Source organism: Orbicella franksi, chromosome 4 (assembly GCF_964199315.1).
Source record: "Orbicella franksi chromosome 4, jaOrbFran1.1, whole genome shotgun sequence".
NCBI classification, from domain to species: Eukaryota; Metazoa; Cnidaria; class Anthozoa; order Scleractinia; family Merulinidae; genus Orbicella; species Orbicella franksi.
In genome coordinates, this window is record NC_138148.1 from 15,915,166 (window position 1) to 15,935,303 (window position 20,138).

The window sequence follows — 20,138 nt, forward strand, 5'->3', positions numbered from 1 at the left end:
ATTGACTGATGCATAAACAAGACATTTATGTCTGCTCGCCGCACTCGAAATCCATTTGTAGGCACTTTGTATTCTTTAAGCTCAGTTCATAGATCTGAACTTGGTTCAGGGGGAGAAGCAGAGGAAGGTTCATGTTGTGTAATTCGTTCATTATTGCGGGATTACTTGATTTATCGGCATTCCCCGGTTTTGTCCGCTCACGTTTTTTTTCCTGCCCAAGTCTTTCTTCACGTGTGTTTAATATCATCGACATGTCACTGCAACAGATTATGACGCCTTCCCTGGCCGCAAGACGAAGAACCCTAGTGAGAGTATGTAAGGAATACTAGAAAAATTTCCTACCATTTCTCTGCGGTCCTTACAGTAGAAGCTCCGTGCGTCCCGTCATGTTGGTGTGACAAATTTTAAAACTGTATGAATAGACGAATGAGTCTCACAATACCATCTTTCTTAGGAACTGAGAATATAGCAGTTATAAATTCTCCTAACGCGTGATAACACTGGACAATAACTTCCTTTTCTTTCAGTTAGCAAATTTCTGCCACCACAAGGGGAACTTGGTCGTTACAGATAGAGTTGGGAGGATATGATAGCTAAATAGGATGGGAAGAAAATTCAATTGTTTCGCCTGCAATTGTATGCAAGATATGAGGGTCAATTACATCCAATTCTCGTAAAATAAAGATACCTGGCCAGCTCTAAAGGAGTGAACTTTCAATCGTAGACAAGGCATCAGATTATGATTGACATAACTAAGAAAATTACTCACCTGAGTTTTAAAACCTCTAAGTCATTGGAATGGGGCTGAGCCCTGAGTTGCTGTTGATTTCATTAATGCATTGCGCTACGCTCTTTAGCACAAGTCCCTCACGACTCAGGCTGATGATGAAGTAGAATCAAAATGGTTGAGGCCAGTGTGGCTGGTATCGATATACCAATTTTTAGCATTTCGTTGTAACTCATTATTTCTGGACATTTGTCTTTGTAATGTGCCAGGTGCAAACCAGTGAAAGCTTGGAAGGCATATTTCCTGGTAATCTAATCACCGGTGGTAAAAAACCGTCTAAAAAGATTTGGTTCACTGTAACTCCCAACTGGGACATAAAACTTTTCTGGAGCCAGACATGTAGTTCGTGAAATTTGAAAGAAACTTTCTTACGAAGGACCTTAGCATGCGGTACTCATCATGGTATTGGGATGCTTTGTCTGACTGAGGCAGGAGGGAAACAAATCGACTGGGTCCTTGAAAAGGACTGAGCAACAGCTCACTTTAGGAAGGCATACCAGTTGCTTTACTGCCGTGCCAAAATTGATAGTGGAGACGCCAAAAATATGACAGATAAGTCTACCAAGAAAACCATTTCTATAATGTGGGAAGCACTATAAATTAGATTCATGTAAATAAGCTTGATCAATTTTAATTAATAAATGAATTATTGGTGGTTTGAATTATGAAAAATATGTAAACATTTTTATATAAATCAAGCTAAATCATATCTCTTTTCTTAAAATTCAAAATTCTTGTCGCTGTCTTATATTTGTTTATAGTTTTGCTTGATCTTGGTTTTTATCGTGATATCTTCACTAATATTCATGCTACCTTGCTGGTATTTATTGTTATTACTTTTGTCATGACGATAACTGTTCAGTGATTTGGTAATTCTGTTTCAGTCTTTTAGTCTAAAGTGGTTTGAAATTTGAATTTTTGAGACTATGGTGACTTATGCGAATATAAAAGTAAACAAATGATTAGTACAATATTTGTCTGTAGATAATTTTCAAGTACATGGAGAGACTGTTGCTAAGTTTAGGTTTATATCACTCGAGTGAAATAATGTCGCCTCAAGTCGCCTAAAATCGCCTATGATGGCGATGTTTTTTCTGCCAGTTTTGCTTAAGCCGCCTTAAGTCGCCTTAAATCGCCCAAAGTCGCATTAAGCTACGGCGACTTAAGGTCCCAGAGTAGGCCCATGTTAATAAATGAGACAAAAGTTAAGCCATACCCCGAAAAATACACAACTCTGCAGCCCTGGAAAACCATGGGAGGGAAAAGTATACTGTGGAATAGGGTATAGAAATCAGGATATTGGTAAACAATTGGAGATCATTGATGTAAATAAAAATTAGTAGTGTGAAGAATTGCAGTTTTGAATTTTTATAGCGGAGCTCCGGCGGCCCGAAGGGCCGCCAAGCAGAGCCCCATACTCATATGGGAAAGAAAAGAAATCCATGAATGAATTTTCTCATGGTTTTCATGGCTAGCGGTATTGCTCGTGGGCGCGTACGCACGACGACGACGACGACGGCGACGGCGACGGCGGAGTTGCCCAACATGGCGGCCATACTCCAATTAATAGGTCGACAGAGACATGCACCCTCGGTCTCTAGCAGAAGAATGCCATTTTTCTTGGCGGGATTTTTAAAGAAAAGAAAACGCATTTCTATTTGTTATGTCGACAAACGATAGCGGAGGTTGATCTAATGTTTTTAAGATAGGGTTGCACTGAAGGAATTAAAAAGAAAGCAAGAATTAACGGGCAAAGAAGTAGCGAAGAAGATCCCGAAAAAGAGCGAGCCAGCGCTGGGGAAGGAGGCGAAACAGTACTGAACAATGGCGTGAATTATAGCGAGTCAAGGGCTAGAGAAAGGAAGTGAAATAATACCGAACAATGCCGTTAACCAAAGCTAACGAGGGCCATAGATAGGATGTGAAAGTACTCAGAAGACTGCAGTGCCAAGTTTTTTAAAATTCGCGCGTTGTGACGCTGTGCAGCCGTGCAAGAAAAGTCACATGATTTGGTCAGGTGATGAACAAGAGAAAGCAAACATGTCCGAGTGTTACAAAACAGTAAACACTGCGGGAAAAAGTGGTTGATTCGTTGATCTGTCGAAAAGATTAGTTCAGTTCAGTCTTCACAACTTTTGCTGCAAGTTTCTGCCTGGAAGATTTACACTGGCCGAACTGATGTTGCCAACTTGCGGTAAGTGACTTTTGTTGTTGCGTTTGCTATGAAAATTAACAAGTTGCCTCAGCGATATAAGCTTATTTTCAATTGGAATCCTTTGAAAGTCTTCCTTATTTGAAGCCATGCTGTGAGACAATTTATAAATTGCATCGTTTTAATTTGTCTCATCTTTAAACAATAGCAAGTGAATCGCTTTGTGGAGGTTGTTGTAAGTTGTAAACAAATTAAGCTTTCTGTCGATTTTCGTCGTCAACCTAAGCTTATAACCTCACGTCTAAAAATAAGCTTAACCAAAACCGTATTTGTAAACACGGCCGGGCGAGTTTTGAAGTTTTCTCTGTGTTAGTTGGCACAGCCGCCTCGTAGGCTGCTAAAATTTCTTCTTCTGTTGTTGAAAACCAAGAAAGGTGTACAAACAGGATTTGCTAAATTTACTTTCAACGTTCCTACGTGAAGATTTGCTTATTGTGATTACAAAGTATGGAGATTTCCTCGTTTTGTTAGTTCAGTTTATTCGGTTTGGCGAAATGCTCGGGTGAATTCCCAGGTTAATTTGGCTGAAGACTGGCAAAGCTACCGCCGATAAAATGACTGCAAAGCTAAATTAAGCCGTCGGCAAAAATGCACACTGTAATATTCAGATTTAAGCGTGAATACCTATTAAACTTTTAACACTGCAAGGTTAAACGAATTTTCTTTATCCTCTCTTTCATTCGGTTACCTTTCAATGAGAAGGATTTGCTTTTGATACTCAGATGAAGTGATATGCATAATTATTGTGTTTATAATGTAGATGTCCTCGTTTTATTTTGTTATCTGTCCAATTAGTTCGGTTTGGTGAAATGCTTATATAGTCCAAATGTCGAGTAGACGATTGTGCATGTAAATCCTGTGTGCAAATAAAGCTCTACTTTCATTTTGATTTACTATTTCATTTTATTAGTGCCACTGCTTTTGGTTGGGGGTAGATGGGTTATTCCCCAAATATGCAGTATTTACACTTAATATGGAAATGTTCCTCAAGAGTGAGATTGTACTAATGGAAAAAAAAAAATGCAAAGAGCTTTACTCAGTAAACTGAACAGTGTAAATGACATTTACATACTTAGAAAAAATTTAGGGAGTAGAAGTTCTTGCCCTGACCATTTCTCGGTAATAGAAATAAGTTTTACATACATACATACACATACATACACACACATACACAATTTAGTTGGTGAGAGCGCTCTCCTCTCTCCATACACACACACACTCTCTCTCTGCTCTTTTCTTCACACTAATTTTGTTGTTAACTACATTGTAACTCATTAACTGAATGTCACTCACTGTTTTCTTTGTTGTGCATGCATACTTTTTTTGCTCGTCAAAGAAAGTTTCAGTTTCTTCCTGGCTGTTTCCTTTGTCCTGTCCAGTACCTATTACTTTGTAATATAACTTTGTGAATTCTCTATTCTCCTTAAATTTTATCTTGTCAGGGTGATAGAATGCACTCTCAGAGTGTTCAATCATTGTTTTCAGTCGCTACAATTTTCAGGAAAAAAGCAATAGTTTTCTTAATTTCCTTTTACTTTGTGTTAGGACCTTTTAGCATGCTCATAATTGACCCATGGGCAAAATTTTGAATAAAGTAAAGAATTAGATCTGTTTTAGTGTTAAGTATTTTTAAATTATTATGAATTACATGTAGGCATTTCTTTTTAGTTTTTATTTTTTATTTTAGTCACATGTGATGTTTTATGATTTTACCGACGTATACCATGTAAATGTAAATAATGCACTAGAATTAGCCAATCAGAAGGTGCATTGTATCAGCTTTAAACACAAACCATATGTAATAAATGTATGTAAGTGATATTTTTATGACAGAGAACTGAACAGGGCAAGAACTTCTCTTTCTTTTGTAAATTTATATATTCATTCCTCTCATTGCTGTCAAAATGTCTTAGGAACCTTCATTTTTGATAGTCCATTATTTTCCATCATACCTAGCACAGAAGCTCACAAAATCCTAACTAATAACCAACATTTGTGTATCTCTGGCCTTTGCTGTGTACTACGTGTATATTCTTTTATCCTGCCTTAACTGCTAGAAACAATTTTGACAGAGCTGTTTCAACAGTTTCACTTAAATTAATTCCCAGTAACAGCGCTACATGTGGCAGTGTTATTGGGTATGAACTTTATGGAGGGTTTAAATTTTTATTTTTTTATGATTACAGGAGACAACAAAATATACATGTGTATACATAACCTGATGTTGGTGTTGGTTGCGAATCGTAGTTCATAATAGTCATCCTATTACAGGTAAGGGGGAAAAGTTCAGAAAGTTTAGAACATCTCTTCCCCCAGCACACCTTCTGTCTACAGGTGCAATTATTGGGAGGTTATATCTATATATATATATATATATATATATATATATATACCAAGAGTAATGTAAAGTTATAAACTTAACATTAAAATCTGACATTTGAATGCCTCCTTTGCTAAAATTAGTCACGATTTAATTGTTATCACTCCCTGTGAATTCATAGAGATTTCAGAGGCAAATTATCACCTAATGTGGAAGTCCTGTCTTCAAGTTAGGGAAAATGACACAAAAAAAGTTACAGTGAAAGTAAAGAAAATTGTGAATGTTGATGTGGTGTACTTTGTACATCATGTAAAGGTATTTGGTGAGTGCCAAAGGCATAACATTTCATGCATTGCTTTTTCAGGACAAATTATATAACAGTGATGTTTTAAGGTGTGATCACAAAAATAGTGAGTACAATGTCCAGGCAGTACCAGTTTATGGAAGGCAAATGCAGACAGTAAGAGGAACTGTAAGCATAATACCGGGTAAGTTTGTTTTATGCTTTTGACTTCTTGTACTTGGATTTTGTGCCATTTCATCACAAGAATAGGTGTTGAAAGATGCAATAGTTGTTGCAGTTTATTTTTGAAGGCAAACTTATAAGTCTGCCTATGCTGGATAACAGCCATGTGTAAACTGAATGTAAAGCAAACACTCTGTTAAAGGTGGGGCAACCCTAAAACCCAGAAACTGGAAGCCGGAATCCAGAACGAAAAACTGGAATCCAGTAACCGCAAACCAGAATCCACAAATCGAAGAAAACAAGTTCTTCAAATACTCGAAAATTGTTTTGCTTAGGTTTTTGCCTGTAAAAAGTAAGCGGCCAAGTAAAAAGGGCCTCAAACTGACACAAAAATTCCCCATCTGTTGAAACTCGTGCAACCGTTATTTCTAGTGAGGGCCATAATTATGAGAATCTTAGTAAAGTGCATCATAATTTAATTCCAAGCACCCTGAGAGTGTCTAAAATAAGCTTGCTGGCAATTAACTGCATGGCCATGGGCCGAGCGCAGTTCATGTTCTACCAGTGTTTTTTTTTTTTTTTTTTTTTTTTTGTGGTCGGTGACCAGACCCAAACTTCCTCTCAGCCAAATTTTGAATCACGCAACCTGTGATGTTTATTCGCCATAAGCTGTTGAAACGTTAATACAAGGGCAATGTTACGGATATTGTTTTCTTTATTTGTGTATAATATATATTTCTTCTGGTTTTATCGAAGCGTTGGATTCAAAGGGAAATAATAAATACGCTAACAACGCTAAAAAAGGGTATTACGTCAGCCATGGAATGCGCTGACGTTGCATCTGTCATTTTCGGTACATGACAAATGCACTGTAAGATCATGTTTACTTTGCAAGTTTATTTCGCCAGAAGCGATGGTCATTAATTTATGTGCAATTTTGTGAGTATTTCTTGTGGGTTTCGGCAAATGAAGTGAATTCTTTGGCTGTTTCATCGCAGTGAGTTAAGAGATTTGAAGAAAAATTAAGTATTCGCCGAGGTAAACAAGAGCTTGCCAGAACTTGCAATGTTTAAGTCAGTGCTAGGAGAAAAAACACAACCGTTCCAAAATTAGCTGTGGATAACGTAAACCCCCCTGATTGTGTGACTTGCATGACCACTTCAAAGCGCAAGCAAATTAAATTTTGACATTTCAGGAAGAAAGCTGTTTATTAAAAGCATTATCAAAAGCATTTTGTATCATTCATGGGCATGTCCCGAGCGAACTTCCAGATTAAGACCATTACATCATCATAGATTTCGCAAAGGCTAAGACTGATGGTGCAATAAGATATGACACAGTTTGTGTTGATCTAGTGATGTGTTTACAGTAATCAGTGAATCATCAAGGACTGCTTTGGAATGTGCACTGCATTGTGACTGTAGTATTAACAAAACAGTTAAATTTTAAAAGCGCGGTTATCAGATTTAAAAGATCTTCTTGCCATTTTGTTTAATAAGTGATCTGCAATTTACCAGAGGTATAAATTTACCCTTTATGTCTAGTAGATACTGAACAAGATAGAAAATGTCATAGAGAACAGGATGTCTGTCAGTGGCAGCCCCCTGTACATTGACGGTCACGCCCCCCACTTTCGAAGTTCAAAGGCTAACCTGGCTCATCTTAATATAATATTTGATTTGTCCAACAGATACCAAACTAGTTCTGGATCAACACTATTTCCACACCGATACTGTGACAAATCAGCATTTCATATTCTTGGCAGCCATCATATTAAAACAATTCATAGAAATGTTGCACACTTTAATTACCTCCGTCTGCTTCTCACTTGCTAACAGATCGGACCACATGTTGTTAGAAGATGCTTAAAGACTGCCAGAAACTCACCACAATAGCTTGTTGTTATTGTGCCACTCACCAGTCTTCTCATAGCAATTTGATCTAGACAAGAACTGCACTCTCACCAGAGCCAGGTTGAACAAAAGATGTGTAACTAAGTCTTTGAGCAGGCTCTTGTGTTTGGGCCAGGGACATGAGCGGTAAAGCTGCATGAAGGCACTCGCTGACATGCCCATGCAGAAAAACACTAGACACTTATTTAGCCTGCTCAGGCACTAGAGACAGATAGTAGAGCCTGCTCGCAGGCTATGAGTAACTATCCACCTGAAAAATCACTAACCCTGACTGGAAAGTGATTACCCAATGGATAGCTTTATCCAGCTTTTGAACAATTGGGCCAGATGTATAGCTAAGGGTTGTTCAGAACTAGTCGAAAATGTTTTAGCAATTACAGTTTGTAGCTGAAGTAAAGCCAAGAAAGTAAATAACAGCAAAATAGTTTTTCCCCATATTTATTTATTAGACATTGCTGAAGTGAATTATTTCTATCATCATTCATAATATCTGGATTCAGGATTCTAGTTTCCAGTTCCGGATTCTGGTTTCCGGATTCAGTTTTTTAGGGTTGTCCTTAATGATGTATGTGCATGTTAATCTTGAATAATCTGAAATTTCAGAGAGGTTAAGAATATCATATCATATCTGTGATGGTTCTGTATCTGTTGGTGTGCAACGATCTACACCAATATTTCAACGTAATAATGTACAGTGTATATTAATTAACCAAATTATGCTGTTTTTAGTTGACCAATGCTACTATTGTAATGTGATGTTGAAGCCCACAAATTGACAAACATGCCCAGTGTCAACTTGTCAAATATATGAAGTGGCCAGACAGTCTAGATTACAAAATATTCTGAAAGTTGGAATTACCAGGTAAGATATTTCTTAAACATTATTTTGTAATTAATGATTTCTCAGACATTGTTTTCTTCAAGAAAAGATTCATACCCCACATGGAGGTTTTTTTCTCTATTAGAGCTCTATCTTCCTGATACTTTAATTTGGAATTTTTGAAGACTGGCCATGAATGGGTGTTGGGTGTGAATATCTTCTGGTACTGCACATTCAGATTTACATGTAGTAAGCAAGAACATCAGTATTTATCCTGACAAACTCTGATTTTCTTTTGGAAGCTGAACTCATATGCAGTTGTACAGTTATATGTACAACCAAACAGCCTGAATGGCCCTTTGATTGGGACTGGGCACATTGTTGTAACTTGCAATGTTCCAGTTTCTTGTTTAAAGCAAATTGTATTTGATCTCAAAAGCAAGTCGCCAAGTTCATTTCAGTTATTAAGTTTTCTTTGCATCTCAGGGCAGAGCCTGCCACTGTGAAAGTTGGGGTACCAGCCCGGGGGAGGTACTTTGGGAATTTTTGGGTGGGGATGTGCCGCTTGGACCCTGGAACCCTTAGCCTATACCAGAGCTAGTTCAGCTGAATTTTGCTACCCTATACTAGAGTAAACTCCCCAAATCCCCCCATCTATCGACACTGTTGAGGCTGATTTGCCTAAATTTAAACTTGCTGATTTGATTTTTTTATATTTTTGAGTGGCAATTCCTGATTTCCTTAGTTTAAATAAAATCTTCAACCAACTAGTCAATTTTGTGAAAAATGATATCCTATTCTCAAACGCTCTGATTTATATACCCTATCCTAGAGTAAACTGCTTGAAAACCATATCCTTCACAGCGGTACATACCTATATAGCCCATATATGGCAGTGCCCCCCCGGGGGTACCAGCCCCTAGCATTTGATTCACTAACACTCAGTAAACAACTAACAATGAAGTACACTGTATATCAAAGAAAGGAATGTCATCTGTTAGTGTGTAAAGATTATAATAAATTATAATCGATGTGTCTTTATCTGAATAACAGTGGTGTTCAAGTAGCAGCTACAGTATGATTACATGTCTGTTCCTGTCATTCAATATATGAACAGTTTACACATGGGCAGCCTGTATTAAGACATCAAAGATTTTCAAAGCAACCATGGCCTGGTGAGATATTTCTGAAGAAATATAAATTTAAAGTCCTTATGATTGCTTATAGGCATTGATTTTTATTGTAAACAATATCTTACTGAGTGTATTTTTCTTGTGTACTAATTGTTGTAGAACACAGAGATCACTATAAGTATGACAGAGATATTAAAGTGTGAAAAGTTCTATAAACAAATGCATGCAGGAACAAATTAATTTATGATGGATGCAGCTTCTGAGAGATCCCCAATGTTAATGGAACATACACCGTACATACATGCAAAAGAGTTCAATAATTTATTACTTAAGATTGCAATGATTTGTTTGGTTTCTCTGTATTTACAGACAACTTGATGGGATTATAATTTCTGTACCAAGGTCATTGAATAAACTGGCTTAGAAGTTGAGTTCTGCAACCCATCCTGTGTGTTGTAATATCATGGCTGCAACACTGTGACAGATACACTGTATTACATTATTAAGAAACACATATATTAACTAATTATTTAAGGTGCCTGTTAAATTAATCAGTTTTTCTTAGAGATAATTTACTCATGGTTTATTTAAATAATTGCTTTTTAGGCTTTAAAATGATATTTATCGTGTTTGTAAATCAATTTTGTGATAATCTGCATTGGACATGGCATAAATTAATATTTTGCCAACACGAAATGGAGACAGACAGCCTTGCCATTTGCAACGTCCAATAAGGCTAATTTGTTCCCTACTGTTGTACAAATAGTGTTCTCTTGTTTATAAATTATTTCAATCTGTTGTTTAAATGATTGCCTCATAACCCCTATGTCCAGTTTGGTGCATGTAGAATACTGATGTATTGTTTATCCATTTTGCTGTAAGTTATCTTAATTGATGTGTCAATCAAAACATATCTTGGATATGCTGGGCTCTTCTGACAAATGTACCTATGCCTCATAACCTTTGAGTGCATTTGGTTGTGTAGTGCAGACAAAATACATGTACATAATATAACTTACTCTTAGCTTGCTTATAATTCTTGTTATAATTTAATCATAGCAAAATTAATTAATGGAACCCAATAACAGTTCCTGTAGTCCACAATCTCAGTCAAGAAGAAGAACAAATTACATTGAAATTGAATAATAAAATTATTATTAGAAGCCTATGCAAGTATTCATGATCAGCAAAAAAAATATCATAATTACCATTCATGCAAGAGTGATTTTGCTTATTGCAAACCCTTTCAGCAGGAGGAGACTCCAGACAAAAGTGAAGATGGCTAAATGTACCTTTGGGGACAAGTTAGAAAACAAAACTTTACAACTTTTCACATATGTATACTATTTTGGTATTTTTGCGAGATTTCATTTGGTAGAGATTTAGGGACTGAGTAGTTTAACCACTGCATTTCAATCAGTCCCCACAGCAAAAAAAATGTTTAAACTTCTTTTGTGTGGGAGTCCCCATGTTAACTAAGAAAGAATATAATGATTAATAACAATGTCTTGTCTTTCTGAATAAGGTAGGAAAGAACACGAAATGCCTCCAAAAAGCACAGAAGACAGTTCTGTTATGTGATCAAGATTTTTAGTGGCTTCCCAGAAATCCTTGAAGTCATGGCTCTATATTTCACAATCACACCATCTTACACCTCGATCTGCTGATGTGATCCTATTTCCAGCTGAAACTATTAAATAGTTCGCAATTTACCTCACATACATGTTCGATTATTTTCATTAGTAACAGCATTCCGAAAAAATAACTGAGGAGTTCCGCTTTTAGGCTCGGCTAAATCTATATATTAAATTTCATTTGAATAATCAAATCCGTAGTATAGTATGGAATAAGAAAGGTTGTTCTAGTACCCAACCTACAATTAGATGGCCAAATACCAACTGAATATCTTCTGTTGTAAACCCAAAATTTCATGTTTCCAGCATCAGACACCATCGACAAATGCCTCGAGTGTCCCTTTCCTCCCCACCCGGGTATCGAATGTAGCTCACTGATCTCTGAATTACTGTCAGTAATAATGGTAATTCGCGCCGGCTATCAATCTAAAAAACAGCAGGAAAAAAAGTACGTTTCAGGTTTTCTTCGTTATTTGTACTTGGCTAGTCTCTCCTCCGGATATTTATGGTACTCTTCTTTTCCCGCTTATGCTGCTAACGATAACAGCGAAAAAGAAAACACTATTCGCGGACTAGTCGCGGTTATTCGCGTGGAATTGTAGGCTTAACTGATCAGCGGACTGCCTTCACGAGTGCGCAATCGGCGATCTTGCAAAGTGGAGATTTTGATTTGCGGTAGAACGCGCGTTAAAATACGTTATCCACGAAGCTAATATCTCAAAAACTGATCCGGTGACTCTACATTTTTAATACATAAAAATATTCAACACCAAAAGCAGAATGCGTGTGCGAAATTGTAAAAAAGACTGTGGAGTAGAATTTCTCCAACTTGGAAATTTCCATTTTTCTTAATTTAAGAAAAATCCTCTCCACAGAATTTATCATAATTTTGCCTGTTTCAACTTCTGTGTGTGATAAAAATATTTTTATAAAAAAATTATAGGGTCACCGGCTTAGTTTTTAAGATAGATGCAATTGATGGTAAAAAGTGGGTCAAGTTTGTTGCTAGGCAACAGAACAGTGCGGCCTTAAATTTTGACTTAAACACAATGAAAAGCACAGTAGAGAGTTACCCTTAAAAAATAGCACAGCCATTCAAAACAGTAAAGTTGCAAGCCTGGAGAATCGCACCTAGTTTTATAAGTCTAAAAAAAAAAAAGAAAACTGTTTTGAGCCACCTTAAAGTTAAATAGTATTTAACTTTAACTTGTCACAAGGTGTTGTTGCAATTGGCTGTCCGCACATCAATGTAAACTCGTCGAATTCTTTAAGTTGATTTTTCTCGGAAAGTATCACTGATGAAATTAAGAAAAGTAAATTTAACAAGTAATAGATTTACCGAAAGGGAATCGGCTCTAAACCGCAAAGATAAAACTAAAGAACTACAGGCCTTTTGTTATACAATGTCAAACATCGGTGGCTAACCTCAAACATGCTTTAATAAAGCCTCTTCTAGCCTTTTCTACGACAAACGTTCATTGATGCGCTCGTCAGAGAACTACTACCTAGTGGTAATTTGTACAGTAGTAATTTGTTGTCAACGGAAGGATTTACAGGTATTTCTGCATGGTATTTAACTGATATTAAGGTAGACTATATTTCATCAAGGAAGTAAATTGATTCCGGGACCAGGTATTTTGAGAGTTGTGCGCTTTCGAGGTGCAGTTCAGTTGTATACCCGATTCAAAGCTATTCAATTGTGACGCACAGGTAGGGACGGCGGAATCTAAGCGTCTTATATTGAATAAATTTATGCCTTGGTCTATTCTACAGAGTATGATTTCTGCGATTATTTCATCATGGTAGTAAATTGATATCAGGGAAAATTTATTTCATTGCGGTTGTAAATTGATATTAAGGTAGAACTTATTTCATCCGGGTAGTAGATTGATTTCAAGGTGGATTTAACTGGCATATCTTTTATTGATATCGAGGCAGAAAACATTACATCCAGTTGCATTTCTTCGATGACGACATTATCATTGCAATGATTGCTGTGTACGTCGTGTATGACCGCGATGATCGAGCATATCTTTATTATCATTAAAAGTCACGCAAATAAATAATTTTGGTTTTGAATGATGATGATTTTGTTTTGACCTGCGAGACTGTTTATGCAAATGCACTCTGTCTAGGTTTACTTTTGCTGTTGAGAACAAACTCCTTTTGACGCAAATGTTAGCTTTATAAAAGAAAAACGAACATCGCGGTTTACGTTGCCGAATTCATTTCCTAGTTGTCGAAAGGCAGAAAGTTCGCAATGAGGTTTATAGCAGGCCTTATATAACTACGCGGAGTCTTTGACGCCGGTTTTCAAGACAAACAGGTCTTAGTTACGAGCAATTCACCGCCTGCAACGGAAAGGGATAGATTCTTTGGAAGTCGTTACGACATCATTATGCTGTATTCCTTCATTCATGTTTGTTTAACTAATGACACGTTCACACCGCAAGAGTTGCGTGAAGTAATATTGTGACATGATGTTCCCTGGGTCCATTATCTCTGTTACCAAGTGACCAAGGTCATTCCATTACTACGGCAGAAAACTCAAGTTAACTCCACATTCTCGAAATCAACCTGGTCGAAGTTAACAATTTCTCAAGTAAAAAACTAGGAGGGTGCATCGTACACCACCGATTCTTCTGACACTTTAAATGATCGGTTGATTATGGCTGTGACAACAAGCTAACGAGAAATAAGCCTTCCAATTAAATGAAGTGTGCTGTCTTTGCAACAGATAATGAGCTCTTTCTAAGGCCGCGCACACCACCTCCTCATTTTTCGAACCAGGTTCTTGTCATAAAATATTATGAAATAAGTAAGAACGTAGAGACGTGCGCTATGCATCCTTCTACGTTTTAAAATTGTCTTCGTTGATTTAGAAATAAAACGATAAAAATGTCGTGTTGTCTATAGCGGTGACGATTTTGACTGATAGATCTTTTTGTGTGCCCTTTCAGTCATTTACGAAACGTGTTGTCCGTGGGACGGTTTCGTGTTTTACATTTGTTTACTCCTTTTGTACACGTATACATTCCCTAAGGAAAGTCGAGGAGCTTGTTGAAGAGATTACTCTGCCCCAACGAACGAGGAGTTTCTTTCTTGAAACAATACTTCCCGACTAAAATAACTCACTACTATGGCGTTCAAGATGATCGTGGCCCTAAGTGGAATCCTCCTGGTAAGTGATCTCTACGACCACATCTTTCAAGAATTGCGGAAACAAAATAGCGCCTCTATTTTGATGTCGGTGGGTTAATGATTCTTCTTGCAATAAAGAGACTAAAAAGCTGCGAAGTCTAAAGGGTGAAATCGTTTAGCAAGAGCATTTTTGGCTGAGAAAAAAAATCTCTAGTACCTTTTGAACGATAAAACCGATGTTTTGTCGCTTCGATGGCATAAAAATCACCGTTGTAGGAATATTTGTGGTCTAGTTTCGCTCGCTGCTTTACCGCTTCTTTGGGTCCCTCACCCCTTCTTCGCAGTGTTATTAGCAAGACAATGAGATGAAAAAAAAAAAAAAAAAAAAAAAAAATGCCGCTGGCTGGTAAAGAATAACTTCGGCTTAATCTGTCGATAGCCTTAAAGCTAACGAAATGTTTCTTTATTTTCTAGGCAATTGCTTCAACTGACGATCAAAACTTACAAAAACGAGTTCTTACCGTGGGATGCAAGGTAAGATATATATATCTTTGATCATGAGACTACGTTAAACTTTTACGACTCCTAAAATTTACGTTCATCTTTACTCAGGGAATTTTTGTTACGATAGCTTAAAGTTTAATATTGTATTTCAAGACAGCTTGGCAATAAATTGTCAATTGCAACTAACGTTAAAAGTCGATACTAGCAAAAACCGTAGCAAAATAGTCCATCTGGGTTTTGTGCTTTGGGAAGAAATGTACAGAGAGATACCGGAAAGCAAGAGGACACCAGTAGCAGAATGATAAAATGTGTTCATTTCTGTTTCCAGGGAGATAACTGTCCCAAACCAAAGATTCAAGCGCAGGACACATTCCGTCCTACCTCCTGCCTTGATTATCTAAAGCGAGGTGACTCCAAATGTGGCATGTACAAACTTTACGACAACGCTGGTAACAGTTACCCTGCTTACTGTGATCTGAAGTCCGAGCCTGGTACAGCGTGGACACTGGTGATGTCTTGGGCTAACATGCATCGTGCGCTATCTCAGTTCCGCACTGTTCCCCTTAACGGCAACGCTCCAGTGAACGAGAACGCCCAGAATTGGAATCTGTACCGCCTGAGCCTGGCACGAATGAGGTCACTGCAAGCTCATTCCACTCACTGGCGGGCAACTTGCAGCTACCCAACCTATGGTGTCGATTTCAGAGATTACGTCCGTGGCAACTTCAAGGACTTCAACGTGGTCGATTTTACCGGGTCTGGCAAGTGCATGAAGGTGGAATACGTGAACATCCGCGGGCACATGCGCATGCATCTGACGGCACGTGTCTGGCAGAGTACCTCTGTGTTTTGGCACATTGACAGCAGTTTTTCCGGCTGCCAGTTTGACCCAAGATCTGGCGCAGTATCAAGCGAGGACAACTTTGGTTATTACGGTACCATCAACCCAAAGTTCCGCTGCAACCAGGGACCTGATTCGACCACTCAGTGGTGGTTTGGAGCTCATTTGTAAACCCTTTCTAAAGAAGTAAAAGAAGAAGGGGGCTCAGCACTAAGGTGCTCATCCTGTAACTTTGATTCAAAAAATAGCTATGATTCATGTAGCCTTTCACAGATTCGTTAATAAATCTTTAAAATCAACACTTTGCATCTTCGATTGAGCTGTTTGTTGATGGTGAGAAAGAGGCGTGGCACTAAATTGCAACTTTCAAGCAATTTCGCTTTTAAGGGGCTGCTAAAGCATAGCCTTTTCATGGGTTTTCAGACCGGAGAGGAATGAACGAGGTTATATTTTATTTTATGTTTACTTTGTCAATCTGTACATTATTAGTCGGAGGATACATTTTCTCCAAAAAGCTCAAAATCCTAGCATTTTCAATTTTCTTCATGTCCCAAGATCGCGAAGTTTCGCTCTTTGTACATTCCTTAACTGCAGCCTAGAGGCTTGAAAAAGAAAAAAAAAAAAAAAAAAAAAAAAAAAAAAAAACTGAAAGATGACGACTGGATTGTTGTACCCATGGAAATTGCTTCTCTGAATTTGTTTTGAAGCTCGAAAGTATCATTCCTCACACAAACATATCCCTAGTAAAATGGCTGAAGATTGACCAAACCAGTGTAGTTGTAGGTGGAAACAAACTGAAGCGTTAGAACAAAAAAAACACAATAACAAATACTAATGTACCGATGCGAAGACTAATCAATCGATGTTTCATGAAAAAAGACAATAAAATTCGAAAAGAGTCACGGTCAGACGTAAACTAAAATACAGAAAAGAGAAATACATGTCATTTATCTTGTTCAACCTTTGGACCGCGAAAGGGACAACAAAAAATCACGCTAAATTAAACGAGCAACAAAATCCTTTCACAAATTCGTGAATCTAGGTGACTACGCTAGTTTTAGAGCCTGGTATAACACCTGTGAGATACGCAAAAGCGTAAGCACAAGAAAAAGGTAGTCCAGTCTCTGAACTCTCCCTTCCCCGCGCTATAGGGGGATTTGGCAACCCCCATATATCGCGGGAAAGGGAGAGTGCAGGGAATGGACTAAAGCATGAGGATATTCACACTAGCGCATAGGTGTTCGCAATGCGCGTCACGTTTGTGGAGGAATAAGATGGCGAATGACTGAATTCTTGGAATGATGCTTGTGCCTATTTCATGCTAGTACCACTTGTGATACAGGCATAAGATTAGTGAATTAAGTATAAACGCAACCACCAGAAAAAAGGAAATGTTGCTTTTTCTAGGACTGCGCTTACGCTCTTGCTTATCTCAAATGTGAATCCGCCAGGCTTAAATGACAAGGTCACGTGACTGAAACGGTAGGGATATTGACCGCGCGTAGATTGGGATGGTTATAGTCACAACGGCAAAGGCAAAGCTGACAGTTTCCTTTGACGCCCAAAATGAGTGATTTAGGTTACGTGGCTTCCGGCCGGAAAATTAATGTAGGCGTGTACATTTTAACCCTTAAACACCCAAATTTTCACAAAAATGCTATTGCTGGAAAAGCTATTTTTTTCACCAAAAAGATAGATTTCCCGAAGGTAAGGTACAAAAATGTACGATGTTTTAATTTGGTGCATGCGCATAAGCCAAACTTTGGACTTTTTAGTACGATTGCCTGTCCCAGATTTTCTTCTTGCCCTTTCCTTTCCTTTTTCTCGGCCCTTTAACTCTCGTTACCTTTTGCATGTCATATTCTTTCTGGCTGCTGTAAAAGTTGGCTGTTAATTATGGGCAAAGTCTGGAAATGGGACCTTGATCAATTATAGGTATAATTAATAATAAAATAATAAATAATAAATAATTGGCCATTTTACAACTATTTTTGCACGAAAACTGATAACGTTTTCAACTTGCAACGTCAGAATGCCGCCGATATCCAAAATCGACTGTTGTGGGATAGATCTATCCTAGCTCTACTATCTGCTTATCAAGTATATCTGATGACTTTTAAATTGATGACGTGGCAAGTGGTACAAAGAGCACGACCATCCCGGACGCTTATATGCGTCCTTGGGAGTCAAAGGGTTAAATAGGAAAAACTGATAGGGATCATTATATAAAGCCCATTTCCAAGAGGATAAAAGCTCGCAAAGTAGTATTATCATAGTTACGACTTCAACAGAAGAGAATCTAGCTTTTGTTCTGTCATATTGTGACCATCGAGTGGTTTTCTGAAAATGGCAAGATCATGTCACGAAATATTGTGTGATTTGACAAACTCATTTGAATGACACAAGCTTATTTTGACTGTACGTTGTTTGATTCACTTTGCGTGGTGTTAGTAAGGAGCGGTTGAGTGTTGGCCAAAACGTACAACAGCAACAACAACAACAACAAGAAGCTTTATTCCCCTCAGTCTCTACAAATATTGTATATTTATAGAGTTAGGGGCTTGGCTACCTTAAATAGCTAGAGAGTTAAAAAGGGCAGGCAGCCAGGTGTGCAGATGTATTAATACAAGTTTTAGGTTGGTGGCCACACAAACACAGATATACAATACAGAGCACATAGTGAGCACTAAATAATACTAAGCTAGACCATTTGGTAATGCCATAGAATAGAAGAAATGTAGAGCAAATAGAAGTGACACTCTAGAGAAACAGCAAGAAAATGTTGTGAAGAGGAAAGCAATGAAGCAGTAAGGCTACTCTCTACTGCAGCCCAAGCTGTTCTGCGGAACCAAATTCTAGGTAAGTTGTTGTGAATCGAGTTAACGTATACTTGGAGCGTCATGTTTTTAAGAATGCGAGCTGTGATTCCAAGCAGGCAATGTAAAAAGAAGAAATAATAGCTTAGGCAGCGATAAATAACGGTATGGTCGTTTTAGCGAAGTTAAGATTATTTCTTGGTTCTATTTTGTCTCTGATGGGACATTTTCGAAATAAATTTTAATAACAGAAGAAGGCTTTCTAATTTGAAAGTTGTTTACAATTTAGGACAGAGAAACCTGTATCATGCATAATACCCTTTATGAGCTGTAAAATGTCTTGAATCCGTCACTATGGATCTGATTAATTCAATTTATAAGCCCGCCTTAACCGTCTTTCGAAGGTTTTAAAAAGTTGACACTACCGTCGCGCCCTTATCGCTAGCAACAGAAACATCTAAAGTACTTGAATCCAAAAGGTGAGTGAATCCTCTGTTAAGGTGCAGTAGAATTAATGACGTTGGATTTGTATCGCCACTTTCTAAATTAATCATTATTGAAATCGAAAATTTGAAAACGAAACATGCCTACTTTGTGATCGAGTTTCACTGTTATTCCCGTTTAACATCACGTCGTACCCCATTCAAGTAATAGTTTTGATTGGTTGAGGTTTCGTGGGATAACTGAAAAGTAAAATCGAAACCATGGAATAACAATGTAATGAACGATGAATAGGACAATCTACTTTTCCGAACGTCAGTGGTATTTTGTACCCGAATTAACAGCAAAATTTTGTACACGAATTTACAGAGCCCAGCGTGGAAACGCCATAATTCTCTCCCTTGGAGAAGTACAAATATGGAAGTCAAAAATAAATGGAACTATCTTGAATATGCTTTTGGTTTTTAATCGGTCGTCTGCCCTCCTGTAATTGACATTAACACTTGTTCTAAGACGTTAGTTGCGTTAATAGCTAAAACTCGAGGGATGAGTCTTCTTTTTTTTACATATCCAGGAGACTTTTCAAGATGGAAAGTTTGTAAGAAGATATGGATTCTTAGAGGCGATGAAAGGTAGAGTTGCCTGTCATTTATGACTTTAGATTTTGATGAAGTCACGTGCAGTGAAAATAGAGAATTATTGGCTTGGTTACAATATGCCATCCGTCTGTTCCTCGAAACTCTTTCCCCTTGGAATACCACACACCCAGCCATACTGTTGAAACGCTAAACGACTTAACCCTTTTGGGACCAGATTTTCACCAAAAAATACCGTTTAATCAGCTTTTTTGGCTGCCGTGACGCTAAATGGGCCTAATTAAGTCTTGCTTAAAAAAGCTATGTTTTACCAAAAAGATAGATTTCCCGAAGATTAGGTACAAAATTGTGCAGTATTTCAATTCGGTGCATGCGCATAAGCCAAAATTTGGACTTAATTATGAGCAATTATGAGAAGTGGACCTTGATCAGTTATAGGCATAGTGGACCATTTTACCACCATTTTTGCACCAAAACTGATAACATTGTTTTTCAATTTGTCACGTCCGAATGC

The 20,138-nt window shown here is 37.7% G+C and overlaps 1 protein-coding gene across 3 annotated transcripts; it reads left to right on the top strand.

The window, feature by feature from the left end:
• The first annotated feature begins 2,052 nt into the window (after positions 1-2,052).
• Positions 2,053-16,353, top strand: LOC145484812 (uncharacterized). 3 transcript variants are annotated; one of them, XM_081463450.1, is made up of 8 exons: positions 2,053-2,981; positions 5,186-5,270; positions 5,684-5,807; positions 8,428-8,560; positions 9,572-9,693; positions 10,021-14,466; positions 14,901-14,960; positions 15,259-16,353. In XM_081463450.1, the coding sequence occupies exons 6-8, from the start codon at positions 14,425-14,427 to the stop codon at positions 15,940-15,942; spliced, it is 786 nt and encodes a 261-aa protein (XP_081319576.1). In that variant the 5' UTR covers positions 2,053-2,981; positions 5,186-5,270; positions 5,684-5,807; positions 8,428-8,560; positions 9,572-9,693; positions 10,021-14,424; the 3' UTR covers positions 15,943-16,353. The 3 variants fall into 3 exon arrangements, with proteins under 3 accessions (XP_081319576.1, XP_081319579.1, XP_081319577.1); XM_081463453.1 differs by lacking the exon at positions 5,186-5,270 and having other exon boundaries at positions 9,572-14,466; XM_081463451.1 differs by lacking the exon at positions 2,053-2,981 and having other exon boundaries at positions 3,756-5,270; positions 9,572-14,466.
• Positions 16,354-20,138: the final 3,785 nt, after the last annotated feature.